Here is a 12,429-nt window from a genome sequence, read left to right on the forward strand (position 1 = left end):
CTCTCTCTCTCCCCCCCCGCCCCATTTCCCTGAAATGCCACCGTTTGTAGCTCTTAAGAGCCAGGCTGTGCTGCTGCTGCTGCTGCTGCTGCGAGGTCTGGCTTGTGTTTGCGTGTGTCTGTGCGAGACTTTGACTGACTGGCTCGGAGTGGAACTGAGATTCCCCTTAATTTTATCGTTCCTGATCCAGAGTGAACCAAAGAATTGCGAAAGGGGGGGGGCGGCGGAGCGCGCGCGCGCGCGCACACACACACACACACACACACACACACACACTCATACATACATATTCAGGCAAGAGTCGTGAGCTGGGAAGGAAGGAAGGAAGGGGGCACTTTAAAAAAAAAAAAGAAGCAAAACTCTCTTTAACGCGGTCCCTGCACTTCCCTCCTTGAAATCGTAGTGGGAAAGTTTTTTAAAAAACAAAACACCACAATGCACGTTAAATGCTTGTAAGCTTTTCCCCGTTTCCTCCTCTCTTTCCAAGTGCTGCATGGATTTTTCACTTCTTCCCCCCCCCCCTCGCCCCGCAGAGCTTCTGAAACTTCTGGAAAAAGGTGGCTTTTTTTGTTTTTGTTTTCTTAAAAGAAGGCATGCCCCCAAAGTGAAACACCTCAGCATCTTATGGGGCCGGGAGTCCTCCTTTGGGTTCTGTCCCATGAACAAGCAAACAATATACGCTGCATGTGAGTGTGTGCGTGTTTCTGTTGATACCATAGGAGTTGCTCATATAACTTCTTGCAAGCTTAAGAGATGGGTGGCGGGTGGGGTGGGGTGGGGGAGTCCAGTTTGTGTTTGTCCCAGCTGGAGAAGGAAGTTTTTTTAAACGGGGAGGGGGGGAAGTGGGTGGGATTTGCTGGAATGTGGTGGTGGAGTAGAGGAAGGGAAACAGAATGGAAGTTCTTATTGATCCAGAGGCTGGAGTTCCTGGAGCTGGAGCTGTGTGCTGGAATGTGGGAGGGGGGTGGGGATGATGGTGGAGCAGATCACGTGAAACCTCCCCCCCTCCACTTTTTTTTTAGGGGGAGGGAGGGCTTAGAAGATGGGTGGGGGTGGAATTGATATTTGAGAACTAGAGTTGAGGGGTGCTGAGGGGAGGGGAGCCTATGAAGAAAAGGGGGGGGAATGTGCAGGAGCCTCAAGTAATATACACACAGGAATCAGCCCTGAGGAGGAAAGAGCAAAGGCCCAGAAGTGAGGACAAAGGGCGGCTTGTGAGAATGTGGCTGGGCCACAGGAATGTCCTGGGGAGATTTGGTCTGTGCTGCCTCCCTCTTTCAGCCCAGTGGTCTTGACATGCTGGCCTTCCTCAGTCATCTTTCTCCGCCCCATCTAGGACGCTGTCACTCGTCCCTCAGATTGGTGCTGCCAGCAGGATTCCCTTCTTCAAAAATCTGTTGTAAATACTCATATCTTTCCTTCCTTCCTTGCCCCCCCCCCACCTCATTTCGTTTTCGCACCGCTACTGTTGCTAGCATCCCCATCCAATTCACGTAGACCTTCTCAGTCATATTGACAGTTGACCTATACTATCATAACAGGACTTGCCCTTCCACAGCCCCCACCCATCACTAAATTTCTTCCACCCCAGCAACTGTAGGTGGAAATCCAACACAGCTCCTTGTAGTTTTTGTGTGTGCCCTTTTGCTGTGAAGAGAAAGGCTACTACTCAATCTCTCTGCTACTGGAGGTAATAAAATACAAAAGGTTGACAAAAGAGCTAGAGGTTCTCTCCTGTCCTAGGCTGAAAGATGTGAGGACACTGGTGATGGCTTACGTGTCATATTAGGGCATAGGGGTGTGTGTGAAGACAGTATCTGAAGTTTTGGAAAGTTGGCCTGTAAACACGGCTGGAATGAGTTTGGGATGTGACTGAATTAATAGGTGACTTACATAAAAGTACTAGGCCTAATTTTGTATGGTAAACCAGGTTTTGCTAGGTTGAAGTCAGTGAAACACATTGGTTCTGAGGGGGCAGTAAGGTCAGCCAGTCTACATATACAGGCCAGGACAATAGTGATTTGTTTGGCTGGTATAAAAACTCATTCCAAAAGTTTACCTCTCAGAGACCTGATCCAAAGCTTCAAGCAGCATGCACCCTCCTATTCACTCCAATTCTCCACATCTCCTTAGCAGTGTATATTAAACTTGCTTCCCCACATTTGATTTTGACCCATACATAATTTTTGGTTGACTGAAGTTTATACAGTTCATTGATGCTTTAGTCTGACCGCATGTAAGGAATGAATTTGATGTTCTTCAGCTACCTTTTAAAATGACTTCACAATGAGAGTTCTGTTGATTGTGCATATGTTTATTTCCTGATAGCTTCCCTAAAGAGGATTAATTTACATGCAAGCAAGTTTTTATGGCCAATAAATAAAGACATCAATTGGTTAAATTTATGGGGAGATGTAGAAAAGAAATTGAGTTGAAAAAAAGCCCCTCATTATTATACTTGTGAATCTTTGAGAACTGGCTGAGCATGCAAAGTTAACCGATAAATGATGCACAGTTGTACTTAATGCCAAAATAGTGTGTGTGTGTATATATATATATAACTTTTAAAAAAATCTCCTCGTGGAAACAAAACACTTATTTTCCTAAAGGCTTTTTGGTAAAGAAAATTATTAATTAAAATAAAGATGTAGCTTCAGTTTTCTGTGTGCTCATATAAAATATAGTCTTTGGTCTGTATCAACAGCCTATGAGCAGAGAGAAGTATCCCAATGTCATTGACAGTAAGTATTGACCGAAACAAGCAGTGGCTTATTTAAATGCATAGGTTACACATTCCTATACATTATTCTACTCATTATCCCCTTTAATCATAATGCATGCTAATGTCATCTGAAGTATCATGGTTGATGCAATATTTAGATTGTTTCTAGATAGATTAATATTCTTTTCCATTCAGCTGAATATTTTTTCTTTGTTATTGTCCATTTTTGAGCTGACTGGCCTTATTCAAAGGAAAATATGACTTTGGAGTACTGAGGCAGTTGAGAGCTTAAGTATTTTGCTTTCAGCACTTTTTTAAAAAAACAAATCACATGCATCTTTCTTTTCAATTAGGAAGGTGCAGATTTCAGCTGAATCATAAATATTTGGTACAGTTTAATATGGTTAGTGTGGTACTAATTTAGAGCCCAATCTGCTAGCCATGTCTACTCAGGAGTAAGTTCTATTTCTTTTAATGGGACTTAATTAATTGTGCTTATGTTCCTAGCCTTACATCACAAGGTTAACGAAGTCTGCTCAGAAGTAAGTTAATTCAGTGGGGTTTATACCAGGAAAGTTGGATTAGTATTGCAGCCTAAGATAGTTTTCTTACTGTAAAATGAATAATGGCCAAATCATTTAGAAATAAACAAGAACTATAGCTAAAAATGCAGTTACAAACTTTTCAGAGGCAAACCAGTCATGTGAGATACATTGTTAAAGCTACCATAATCAATGAGTGTTGACTGTGAATCAACAAAAACTATTAAGTAAACTTTAATAGTGCCAAAAAGTGTTAGGATAGGGGTGGTAATCTGTAGTCTACAAATTAAATTTGGATCAGTGTCTGGCTTAAGTAAAATTATCATGAAATAAAGGTCCTGAGGCTCCAGTCTATTTGTTTAATGGAAGGGGGAAAAGAGGCTTTTTTGTACTATTGACACTTCTGTTAGCCTGATTTGAAACTTGCATTCCAGGGTAGTAGTGACATTAGGCAGGTATATTATCAAAATGGCAATTTGGTTTGGAATATTACTAAGAGTAAGTAAATTACAGTCAAGCTATGGATTTTACAAACTTCATGTTCTTGCTCTTTGTAAAATGTATTTATTTAAAATAAACCTGTTTTTCATCACGATTATTGGCTGGGGAGAATGGCGAGTGGGGCGGGATATGGTGGCTGTTGAACTTGTGTTTAATTATTTTAATAGCACCATTTAGCAGAATTCTATACAAGCGTAATGTGTTGTGTGTGGCTTGTTGTGAAAATCTCTGAGAAGTATAACTGTACACCGTGGCTACCATTTCCCAATGAAAAACTTAAAAGTTATGCAAATGAATTGTGAAGGAATGTATTCAAGTGTATCTAGATGTTGGGGTGAGAGCATTATTTATTCACTAATGCTTTAAAGCATTATATATTTTTTGGAATTTAAAAGCCAGAACCTACAGGTTGCTTTAGACATGAGATTTGACAACCTTGACCTGTGCTTTTTCTCCATTCCCTCCCCCTTCCCCACCCTCCTAGTCATATATCCCATTTCTTCTGGGAGCTCTTGACTATACAGTTCTTACCTGAAGAAAACCTAGCATTAAATATTGTTGTCCAAATGTCGTATCCTTCCTGCCACTTTCATACTTGCTAACCAAAGGTCAAGATAGGCCTTTCTGCATGTATGAAATTCTTCCTAGGATTTCCTAAGCAATGGAGGCAAGGAAGAAAGAATACTTCCAAGTGCTTAATGCCACCATTGGAAAGGATTAGCTTTCCTATAATTCAGTGGCCTGTGTTACCGACCTATTTTTCTTGTTTGCTTTTTTCTTGTCTCTTTTGAAATTATACATTTTTAAAATTATATGTCCACTTATACATCCAAATTGATCCTCCTTGCTGGTTGGGGGAAAGATACCCAAAATTGTACATGCATTCTAAAACGTACTTCTTTTGAAAGTAAATTCCATTGAGTACGATGGAACTCTTAAAGCAAGTATCATTTCCAAATAAGTAAGTTTAGGATAGAGATGTAAATATGTTTATACACTGCCATCATTTCTGAACCAAAATAAGGTTCTGTTTATTACACCAGTTACTTGTGGAGGGATAACCACTGGAAATTGTAGATGTAAAATTAGCCATAACAAGGATATTGACATGATTTGAGACTTAAGTGTTTCTATTACTTAAACATTTCCCCTAGTGCAGTATGTGTTTCATTGTACTGTTATGCAGACACAGTTTCATAAGGCTTTATTAATTTTATGTTTCTTGATGAAGGACACAGTGTATTTTACTCCATGTACTACATTTAACATGCCTAAAGCAAGAAATATTGAAAATACTATGTAGTAAGGCCCTGAATTGTACTGTTTGAGAAAATTCAACCATATTTTTACTTCTGAATTGTTGGAAATGTTGAAAAACATATTTTCTATTTCCAATTATATATTTAGACATAGTGTTTCATTCTTACACATTCTGGAGAGCCAAAATAGATTTTGCATAGAAAAGCGCAGAAGTGAGAACTCTAATTTAGGAATAGTAACTCAGAAGGGAGATTGACATTCAAAGAATAGACCATACTGACTAGATATTAAAAGACATTAGATTACTTGACTCATAATATAATCTGAGGAATTCCATATAGACAAAAATAGTAATTACTGTTGGTATTATCCCTGAAACCTGCCCACCCCCACTCTCATACTGTTGTTCTAAATGACCAATTTCTGAGCACTATAGCATTATATTCTTAAAAGGGAGGGGACAAAAATTCATAAAATTCCAATTGGCCTGTAAACCAAAAACATCTGTGCTGAAGCAGATTGCTGCTTTTTTGTGTGTCTAGCCAAAATTGGGCAAAATTGAGAATAGTCACCATGAAAGCGTACAGACACATGTACAAAGCAAAATTACATATTAGAACTGTCTTACAATATTCTTTAAATTCAGGCAACTATACAGTAGTTCCCTTTTCGTGTGCTGCTGGTTTACACTCTTTCTTTGTTGATGTATCGCAACACACATGTTAATCTGCCCTGTCACTATTAATGATTTGTAGCAATCTGGAATTATTAGATTTACTACAGGTATTCCAGACCTCAGTGGTGCACAGAGCATTCTTGCTGCAGCAACTGCCTTTGGCTTGTAGGGAAAGTGGGGTAGCATGTTCTGCATGTTCCCCCCAGGCCTGTTCAAATGCTTCCTGTGATATATAACTTTCAACTTTTTCAGAGCACAGGTCCACCTTTAACTTAAGCATGCGTTTGGGATCAGCTTGTTAATTATTATTCTTTACCATAGATATGTATGGTTGTAGTGCTGCAAGTGTAATTCACCTGAGGTTAGGCTGCAACATGGTCGTAGGTCCCCATCTGCCCAGCTGAAGACAAATGAGATATTAAGGATGCCAACATAACACTCATCATAACTAAAAATGTTTAAATTGTTAATCTTTTGGCTGAATATTTTGCCCTACCAGCCCCAGTTCCACTTGTATCATAGCCGTTGTTCATGGGACCACACTGCCGGATTTGGTGATTGTGTTGGTTACTAGTATAATAGTTCTGTGCCAGCATAGCTACATGGGTTGCCTTCTTCAGCCATCTCACGGTGCAAGTTTTAGCACAGCAAGTTGTGGCATTGCATTGGGGTGTTAATGACTGTATTGAGTGTTGCTGTAGCAGTGTAGTGACCACATTACTGACAACCCTTTATTTATGTCTGGAAGGAAGTATGAGAATCTTGTCCAAAAATTTCTCTCTCTCATATCAGTATAGCGGGAACTAGAACTTCATGAAAATGGTTGAAGAACAATATATATTTTCCAGTGTTATGAGCTGAGCCTTCTTTTTCATTGGGCCATACAGGCATCTTACAATTAAGAGATTTTGTAACAACTTCATTGTTGCTGAATTTGTCTGTACTGTGATACGTCTAATATGTAAAGATAACATTTGCAATGTTGATCCAGGATTTCTTGAATGGCTTTGTGCTTCCCCTTAATTCTTGGGCTGTAAGCTGCAAGTCTTTACAGCTTAATAACATCAGTTCCTCTGTTACAAACTCTGTGCTGTAATGTTGAAATTCAAAGAATAATACTTGACTCCAAAAGTTAGCTTGTTAGTGCTGTCAGTATTAATGTGGCAATAAATGTGAATGGGAAAACTAAGATGATTTTGGGGTTCCATTATACTTTGTGACTGGAGTGATTTTCAGTGTAAATAGCATTATATTGGAATGTTATTTTTAAACTGCAAATGCAGTTTAAATCTCAGCATGATGTATTTCCCCATATGTATTTTGATTTTTTTGTTGTCCCCTGTTGTTTTGTCAAAGGTCAGGATTGGTCCCATTGGGAGGAAAATGTGGTCTTGTGTTTCATTTTTTTGCCTTGGGGTCTACATGCAGCTTAGCAAGAATTATGTATGCCTTATTTGTTCATGTTTTCCTCTGGTTGTGTGCATGTCTGGCGTTTAAATGTACTTAGCAATACTGTCGCTACAAAAAATCTGAAATTCAGGGACTGCAGATTCTTTTAGTTTATCTCCTTAACATAATCAAATGGTGAAGGAAAGCTTTAGGAGACCAATGAGAAAGTTTGACAGAAGATGTGAATCTTAGAAAATTGAGAACAGTTGTAAACTTAAAAACTAAAACACCTCCCTCTAATTTAGGCAGGTCGGGCTCTTAGCATGCATCACAGTTCACCTCAAGTATTAGTAATTATGCTAGTTTAGTAATTATTGGAGATGAAAGAAACTCTGTAAGATGTGAATCCTTCTAAACTTCAGTAGCTTTACTTTGAGCCGGAATAATGATCAAGCAGTAGTTAGCTATATGCCTGGGGATTATGTTGAAGCAAAAGGGGGGGGGGAAGGAAGAAGACTTGAGCTAAACTTCGAGTATCTGAGTATCTTTATTACTATACTTCATAGTTTGCATTTCCATTTAGTATTCCTGCTTTCCAGAGAGAGGACAGAAACTCCATGTTTTGCTCTTATGCTTTGGTATAACAAACAAGGCAAGGCATTTTAGACTGATAACATAAAATTTAAACTGTACCACCCTCAGTATTAAATAATGGACAGTTGAGTGCACTTTGGTACCCCAAAATCTGTGACCCAAGGCAGGTTGCAACTCCTTGGCTGGTGGTTGCGGGGGGGGACGACTATTTGGGATGTCTGCTGAGGCACTCACACACTTGGAGCGCAAAAGGGCATTGAAAAGCCTATTTCTTCATTGTGATAGAAGATGGGATTATTCTAACTGAAATGTAGGCATTATTTTATTTAAATTATTATTATTTGCTGGCATTTGTTTGGCATGCCGTGCAAACAAAATATCAAAGCAAAACAGCAAGATAAAATACAAATGAGTAAAATAAATTGAGGCAAAATAAAAAAGGAGAAACGTAACATACAAAGCAAACATTTCCTGAAGAGCTCATCCAACGATACAGTAAAAAGAACAAAACCTAACCCATACCACAGCAGAGGCTAATGATCTCAAAATCTTAAAACTTGAAAAAATACTAAAAGCACATAGGAAGCAGCCTTTATATCTGGATGGACTGTTGTTCATCTAGGTCGGTATTGACTCCTGACAGTCAACAGTTCAACAGGCAGAGGTCTTTCATATCAGCTCCTATCTGGTTATTTTAAAAGGAGATACAGGGGGTTGAAGCACGCAAAGCTTGTACAGTACTGTTACCACAGAGCTGTCCCTTGCAAATAAATATGTTATCCTTGTACAGTACTTCTAGGTGTTCCCTTTCCCTTTGAAGAAGGCATTTAATCCAGTGAGCTGCTATTCCTCCCCCCACCTTGGGCATTTGTGTGTGTGTGTGTGTGTGTTATTTTTAAAAGTGAAGAAGTGTTGTGGTTTGGAAAACGCATACTTTAGAGTGTGCACAACATATGCAACTACTTTTACCACACTTACTTTAAGTATTTCAATATGGACAATTACCCACTTTTCAAACCTTACATTGCTAACTTTAATGGAGGGTGGTAGAGTTGGCTGACTTTGCTGGCAAATGAATAACAGTTCTGTTGCTGGCATAGTCCAGATTTTAAATAGTGTTTCATTTTAAGTGAATGTAGTTTTTCAGTAATATTACCTAGACTTATCATCCTTACTACATATATAAACTTTATTCTGATTTTCCCAATATCTGCAGTCTTCAATATACTTCATTTGGGACATAGCAGGAGCCTGCTTTTCAAGGGCACAACAAATGGATAAGAATTCTCTGAAGCAGGTGTATTAAAAGCTCCAGAAAAGCCATTTTAATAAGAATGTCAGCATTGCCACCTAATTTGGATACTCTCATCCTTAAAACGTACATGTCGTCTTAAGTTGTAGAATGTGATTTAGTAGCATAATTATCAGTACAGAATTTGAGTGTCACAACAATTTGGGTGGTAGTACAGGATTCTCCCAGACCCCAACTGAGCTCTCTTAATTTATTTATTTTCCAGTTTAGAATGATATCCATTGGCTATTCATATCCCTGATGATTTTGCAAATTCTACCCCCCTAAATCTCCTAACACAGAGCATTTATGTTCTTTAACATTAAAGTTTCTGCACCTCTGCTTTACCGCATGCCAACACTGATGCTAAGTGGGTGGGGAATGCCCTGGTTGTTCATAGGTTGGGTGAATTTACCTGTGTACGTGTTTGTATTATAAATATTGTATGTGGCAACGTGTTGCTGAAAAGATCTTTCACTCTGCAACAGTTACTTCTATTTTATTTTATTTCTAAAACTGGTCTGTACAAGAATGTTACTTGAACATCCCTTATGCCTTTAGATACATTTTCCAGCTGTAGCCTTTTTATATCTCCTCATTCCTAGATGTCTGTCTCAGTGACGCCCTCTGCCCGCCCAGCCAGGACGTCAGGTCATTCAAATCAGATATGCGCCCCATGTTCCCTCTAAAGATTCTTTTGCACTCTTATGATCAGGGCCCTAAAAATGGGCTAGCTGATCACTGTACCGTTGAGCAATAAGTTTTGCAGCAATTAGGTAGCATGCATGACTCCTTTGCAAGATATTGGCCACATTTGCATGGAATGCTAAGATAAACCACGTTTGTTCTTAGCTACTCTTGGCTACAGTTTGTGGTTAAGAAGAAAAGAGCTTAATCACAAGCCTGGGTTCAGATGACACAGTAAGCCAGACCTTTGCTTTGCTACTGTGCTGCCTCAGCTAATAGAACCAGGCAAGGGCAAAGTGGGTGTGCATTTCTGTCTGGGAGCCATTGTCAATGCTTTTATTTTTAAAACATTTATTAGCAGACGGTATATTTGTATTTTCTTTATTCTTCACATTACCAAGTATTTATTATTATTACTGATACCTGCTATTATTTGCAAATTGTATTTTAGTGGGTTTTTATTTTATTGGCCTTTAGGAGGTGCTCTTATTGGAGATTTTTCAGTGAGCATTCCTTCCTTTTGTCTTTGTTACTTTGCCCAGGATCTGAAACATGCTTTGTTAACAACACCTGTCTAAGGAACGGGATAATTTGGTGTCAGAGCGACTGGAATTTGTCAACAGTGTCTCTAACTTGTAGTGTCACTCCTTAATCTTTTTTATGGTTTCTACTGTGATAATAATCATCTTCTGTTTTTGTATTTCACATTGCATTCTGACCGCACCTGTTCAAGGACACCATGATTTAAAAATGCTCCTAACTGTAACTCGTTTTATTTTGTTGGGGTAGGACTGTCATTTTTGTTTTAATGAGTGGAAGATTAGGTATATATATATAGATTGAGTTAAGTGATCAGTACGAAAAAATATATATGCATTCGGGTTTAAAGGGGAGAGGATACTGCTTAAATGAGATTGTAGACTAAAGTATGAATGTGAATAGTAAGAGGAAGTAAAATACAGGAATACCTCAGAGATACTGAGGGTTCGGTTTGACAATAAAGCAACTTACACATCCCCCCCCCCCCCCCGCCAAGGCATATAAAAGTTATGTTTACACTATACTGTATTACGTAAGAGTGCCCATGACTGCTTACCTTTTGTTGTACCTCCTGTTTGGGGGGAAAGCTGAAGATGTGAAGCAGGAAGGGGTTTTGAGTTGGAAGAGGGTTAAAACCATTCCTCCATTCGCATTTCTCCAAATGCAGTGTAGCCCCTCTAAGCTTGCTTTCACGTATAACCCTTATGCTTTTGTAGTCAGCTAGGTTTTACTCAGAGTAGATCTATTGAAAGTTAACGGCCATAACTGAGTCATGTTCATTAATTGCAGCAGAATTTCTGTAAGTAAAAATACCACTCATAGTTTGTCCTATAAAACAGGATGCTTTATATGTATATTCTGTGATTTAGGTACCACTAATTATACTTTATTTGTCAGTGTCAGGAGAGGAACATCTATGAATCAATAAAATTGCCCTTACTTTTAGCTTGTCAGATGGAGGTGATCAGGGCACCAAATGCTGTAAGAACAGAAGAACCTTGCTAGATCAGGCCAAAGCCCATTTAGTCCACTATCCTGTTCTCACAGTGGCCAGCCACATGCCTGTGGGACGCCCACAAGCAGCCTTGAACTGCAACAATACTCCCCCCAGCTGTGATTCCCAGCAGCTGATCACCACCCCATAGTCATGCTGTACCTCTATAGTCTCATTTTTAAAGCAGTTTTATTTTTAACTTCTTTCCTAATGATTCCTATAATGGAATTTAGCTTTTCCGCAGCCGTCAGATCTTGGTTTCAACATTTTTTGGTTAAGCTGCCCACCACTACCCCAAGATTTCTTACCTGGTTAGTTGTGTGCAATGTGTTCTGTATACAGAGACTGAATGTGAATACCTTAGAACAGCCAACAGGTCCGATTAGGTCCTTCAGACCATTTTGGCCAAACCATGCCCACCTGCTCTGCACCTGACATCATATATGATATCAAGAGTGGGTCAGGAAAAGTTGAGGCTTGGCCAAAGGGAAGTGAAACGTTTGGAAAAGCGGGTCAAAACCCCAACTATATTCATTCAAACCCCATCTATCAGTGGATTGCGAAGATTCCAAAGCACAGCACAGACTCCTTGTAACTGAAAATCAGCTGATAGGGACTTACAAGAGAGTCTCTTTGAAGGCTGGTTCCCAGTGCCAATGAGCTGATTGATGCTGGAACTACATCTTACAATGAGATTGCAACCTCCTTTGCACTTTGAGACAAGTGCCAGTCAGCTGACATCAATAAGATGTCCCATGATTGAACAATGGGTGGGCCTTGCTCATCTGCCAAAGTTGGCCTGTGGATGGGTGTGGAGAATAGGAAACTGGCCCACAGGCTTGATCCAGTTCCCCATCTCTACACAGGGCTATGATGAGAGAACAAATGAAGTACATAATTGTGGAAATAAAGCTTAGGATTTTTAAACATAAATTCTGCTTTCTGCAGGGATCAGCTGCCCAGTTGCTCAGCCTATTCAGGTATAGTTAGCTGCAAGGGGCCAGAAAACTTTACTTCCACAAACTTCCTTAGGTCAACTTAGCCTAAGACCCAAGCCAACATGCCTAGAGCGCACTGTTCTCAGGTTGCTGCAGTAATGCCTTCGGTTTTATCAAGCCACATTTCCAACCATGAGTTCTGCTGGCATTTGCTGATGCAAGTTTAGAGTCCTTGATTCACCCATAACTACATTGGCCATTGAAAGCTCACAAGTTTGCCACTCCTTTCTTAACT

The 12,429-nt window shown here is 39.6% G+C and overlaps 1 protein-coding gene across 22 annotated transcripts in view; it reads left to right on the top strand.

Annotated features, from left to right (window-relative positions):
* The window catches only part of ZNF521 (zinc finger protein 521), a 297,889-nt gene that overhangs the window by 1,779 nt on the left and 283,681 nt on the right, over positions 1-12,429 (top strand). Inside the window, exon 1 of one of the 22 annotated variants that reach the window (XM_083748219.1) lies at positions 69-686. The exons of 19 other annotated variants lie outside the window; for them this stretch is intronic. In XM_083748219.1, the coding sequence (XP_083604345.1) occupies positions 494-686 (193 nt within the window). In that variant the 5' untranslated portion in view covers positions 69-493. Of the gene's footprint in view, positions 1-68; positions 687-2,704; positions 2,742-12,429 lie in introns of those variants that run through there. 2 more of the 22 variants (XM_083748218.1, XM_083748217.1) reach the window with 2 other exon arrangements.

Source organism: Podarcis gaigeae, assembly GCF_964106915.1.
Source record: "Podarcis gaigeae genome assembly, chromosome: 7".
In the NCBI taxonomy this organism is placed as follows: Eukaryota; Metazoa; Chordata; class Lepidosauria; order Squamata; family Lacertidae; genus Podarcis; species Podarcis gaigeae.